The following is a 4389-nucleotide window of genomic DNA, read 5'->3' as shown; positions in this document are numbered from 1 at the left end:
AAAAAAAAACAACTTCGCCGTGAGCTAACGTGCAGTGAAGATGAGCCATGCATGCACGAAATCATGAGCATCTCGATGGAATCAATTTATTAACAATGTTTGTAAATCTTAATCGACTGAGATTTATGTCTCACTCGATACTACACTCGTGAGAATTTGTGTAGAGATTCTTGCAAAAAAAATTCTTTCATACATGCTATGTCACTTGTTTGAGATTTGATTCAGTTTGAATCGATTAAGACCTAGCCACATTCATTTATTAATCGAACGGATGCATGGTGTAGGAAGGACTACGTGGACTTCAGCGACGTTTGCTACAACGAGTTCGGCGACCGGGTGAAGCACTGGACCACCTTCAACGAGCCATGGACGTACAGCACCTACGGCTACGCCACCGGCGTGTTCGCGCCGGGGCGGTGCTCGCCGCACGTCTCCGCCTCCTGCGGCGCCGGCGACTCGGCCCGGGAGCCCTACATCGTGACGCACAACATCCTGCTGGCGCACGCCGCCACCGTGGAGCTGTACCGGCGCAAGTACCAGAAGGCGCAGGGCGGCGAGGTCGGCATCACGCTGGTGTGCCACTGGTACCTCCCCTACACCAACTCCACCGCCGATAAGGAGGCCGCCAAGCGCCGGGTGGAGTTCATGCTGGGCTGGTTCATGGACCCCATCGTGCACGGCGACTACCCGGCGTCCATGAGGAGCTGGCTCGGCGCCCGGCTGCCGAGCTTCACCCCGAAGCAGAAGGCCATGCTCAAGGGGTCCTACGACTTCTTCGGCCTCAACTACTACACCACCTACTACGCCATCGCCACGCCCGCACCGGCCAACGCCCTCCTTGGGTCCTACGACGCCGACAACCGCTCCAACGTCACCGGCTTCCGCAACGGCAGGCCCCTCGGCCCGCAGGCCTACACCGAGTTTCTCTTCGTCTACCCGCCGGGTATCCACGAGCTCATGCTCTATGCAAAGCGCAAGTACGGGAACCCCGCCATCTACGTCATGGAGAACGGCATCGACGAGGGCAACAACAGCTCGCTGCCCATCAGGGAGGCGCTCAAGGACCCCGCCAGGATCAACTACCACTACAAGCACCTCCTCTTCCTCAACCTCGCCATCAAGCAGAAGGTGAACATCAAGGGTTACTTCTCGTGGACGTTCATGGACTGCTTCGAGTGGGGTGACGGCTACAAGGACCGCTTCGGCCTCATCTACATCGACCGCAACACGCTCAAGCGCTACCCCAAGGAGTCCAGCAAATGGATGGGCAGATTCCTCAAGAAATGATCCCTGATCCATCATCTACGCAGGCCTGGTCTCAGCTCAGGCGGCCTTCGTTTTTGGTATCTGCATATGCTGCACGCTGCGCATGGTTTGTTGCGAGTTCGAGCTGTGGTGACTGTATCGGCGTTGGGTTGAGTGTTTGCTATTTTTATTTTTATTTATGTGGGGGGTGTTGAGCGTGAGTCATGGCTGTGAATAAGCGTTTGCTGCATTTGGCCGTTGACCGCCCAAAGAAATAAAAACTGAGATTGAGGATTGTTATTCCCCAGTCAGTTTGAGAAGTACTCGTAGACTCCTAGTTGTTTCTAAGACTTCGACCATATTGTTCATAATTTCTAGAATGTGCAACTACCAAATACCAATTTTTTCAGACTTTTTGACAATATGCGCTCAGTGGGAGCCGACTTTTTCTCTGAGACGCATATGGTGACTTCGTCAATCTTAAGCCTTGCTGGTCCGGTCTCTCAAAGTTGCTCATATGATTAGAATGTAGGTTTTGGTTCATATATACTAGTGTGTGCATGTGCTTGTGAGCATTTGTATTGTACTGTGTTTCTAAAGAAATGACACTTTGTTTGCTAGAAAAATTTACGCCTAGGATGGCCTGAGTCACTTTGATAAAAATTTACTTTGAACTACCATATTTGTCAACTACTGAACCTCTAACGCGTGGATAGCATTGGCCTACCTATGGTCGTTTCGGAAGTAATCAACATGTAGAAGCTCATGGTTTTTTCTCTGGTCTTTTCCAAAATACTATCTATATCTCACAATGGAGAAAAACTCTCATGGATTCAAAGGATTAGTTTTTCTTTGAATTTGCCTCAGGCCTGGAGACTATCTTCTACACCCGAGTCCCGATACACTACAAGGATATCATAAGGTGCATCGATGCTTGGTATATATGACTACCTACTAACCCGCAAACAAAAGACAAACGTGTCTACAGGTTAAGCAAGCCCGTGGACCTTCTAGTTGAAGACACCTATGGCGTGGGGATTCATTGAGGGGAAGGTAGTCACTGTTGATAGAAGTAGAGGAGGCAGAGAAGTTGGCCAGGAGACACACGTAGAGGTTATGGCATCTTTATTATAGAGTGTAGACTCAAGGTAGTCTTCTGCGGAGATTGTTCATTCACAAAGCAGGTCTGGAACAAATTATGCCTTTGAAGTGGGCACCAGTCCCCTTGGGATGGCAAGCCCATTTAGCATCGACAAACTGATGGGAGGGACATCACACCCTTGCCAAAGGAGGAAAAGAGGCCTTCAAGCGGCAAACCAACCTATACCTAGGGATAGGGGTCGAAGGAAAGGAATACGAGTCTTCCAAACACCACTTTGCAACCCCTTGAAGTTGTCCTCTTGATTCATGAGGAATTAGCGTGGGAGGACGTATGTCTACCTAAACCTTAAGATGACGACCTAAAAGTTCTTATGGCGACAACACTATAGTATTTTTTTTCTCTTGTTATTTTTTGCTTCAACCCGCGCCACCCTATAAAATAACCCTCATTTCATGAAGTTCAGAAGGCACATGCCGCCTTTTCATCATAAAATAAATAAGACTACATGAGTAGGAGCTTTCCTTCTCGGAGCAGCTAGGCTCGGATTGCATGTGGCCTAGCATCTGAACAAGGTTTAAGATTTCAAAACCAGAATTTTGTCGACCCTCGAAATGACTAACATTTTGTTAGTTGTGAAAATCATTTCGGAACAAATCAACTAGTATGTTGTGTGAATTTTTTTAGTCTAAACAACTAGATAAAATGTAACCTATCCTTGAGATGACCAAAACACGGTAATAAGTACAAAACTTGTGTCGGATGAAGCAACAACGTTTGTTTGTAAATTTGGAAATTTTCGAATTTAGTGAACTGGTTTTTTTTTTACTTTGTCCTAATGTAGAACTATAGAGAGCAAAAGTAAGATAACCTGCCAATGTGCTATGCAAGGTGATGTTGTCGTGAACGGTCCCAAGACTTTATATTATCATACAAATCCAGCGTACCAACATGTTTTGAACAAAAACAACTATTTTCACTAACCTTTAAATTGTTGAAATTTCGAGAAAACTCATTCAAATTTTAAGCCGTGTCTGAGGATTGGCCGGGGGTTGAAGACTCGCGTTTAGTAGCGTGCTGTACTACCCCTAAAAAAAGTAGTATCCTCGACATGTTGGTCCACGCGGTGCAGCGATGCGGGTCTTAGGAACTGCAAGGGATCCGGTGTAGAGGATAGGGCAGAGGGGGTCCAAAGTGATTTTGTACTTCTCAACATCAAGCATGACGTGCAGCTTTCAGATCCATTCACCATCGATCTGGACAATGCATAGCAGGATAGAGGAAGGACCATCCATCATCGATTTAGACACTGGCCGGCACGAACGATAATTCTAAACAATTAAAGAGCGGTCTCGTCAACCACATCGTCATTTTCTTTTAGGTGCATTCAGCTCACTTTATTAGTGGAGAATGTTATTTTAGGAGAATTACCAGAGAATGTTTACATGTGGGCTATTAGAGAGACGCACTAGTGAATAAAATCCTATTAACGGCGTTTGAAAGTTGTCATTAGTAAAGCACTTAGCGCACATCACTAACTGACACCACTGATATGTGGTCAACAATGTTGTACTCTTTCCACGCCATTAATATCGATGATACCGCCACTAGTACATTGAACATTCTCGACTGTCACCAGTGCAATGTACTACACTGGCATCGGATTTTCGAACGCCACTGGCAAACTTTTCTGTGTTGTGACAGCTAGCGTTTTATTTCTACTACGACATCCCTTTTTGCCACAATAGCATTTTGTGCATGACATCACATTAATACATTCATAAATTGATGCATCTATATTCAAATTAACATGCACCCATATATAAAAATGCAACACATGCATGCATCAAATTATACATCGACATCGCAACTCAACTAATCACATGTCTTTCTATCTTCTTTCTCGGGATGAACTCCAAATCCAGGCGCCGTCCCGGATATGTTGAACTGCATTTATGCATATGCTTTAGTTGATTCTTTTATTCGATCATGTTCTTCTTTCGTATCTCTAGGGCTATAGAACATTCCGCCTGACCTTACGACAT

The 4389-nt window shown here is 46.0% G+C and overlaps 1 protein-coding gene across 1 annotated transcript in view; it reads left to right on the top strand.

The window, feature by feature from the left end:
* LOC119310838 (beta-glucosidase 30-like) overlaps positions 1-1565 on the top strand; it is a 3575-nt gene extending 2010 nt beyond the window's left edge. The window contains exon 7 of the mRNA XM_037586460.1: positions 285-1565. Within this exon, the coding sequence (XP_037442357.1) occupies positions 285-1287 (1003 nt within the window). The 3' untranslated portion in view covers positions 1288-1565. The remainder of the gene's footprint in view (positions 1-284) is intronic.
* Positions 1566-4389: the final 2824 nt, after the last annotated feature.

Source organism: Triticum dicoccoides, chromosome 5B, assembly GCF_002162155.2.
Source record: "Triticum dicoccoides isolate Atlit2015 ecotype Zavitan chromosome 5B, WEW_v2.0, whole genome shotgun sequence".
Classification (NCBI taxonomy): Eukaryota; Viridiplantae; Streptophyta; class Magnoliopsida; order Poales; family Poaceae; genus Triticum; species Triticum dicoccoides.
The sequence above is the reverse complement of the archived record's forward strand: the minus strand, read 5'-3'. Positions and strand labels throughout refer to the sequence as shown.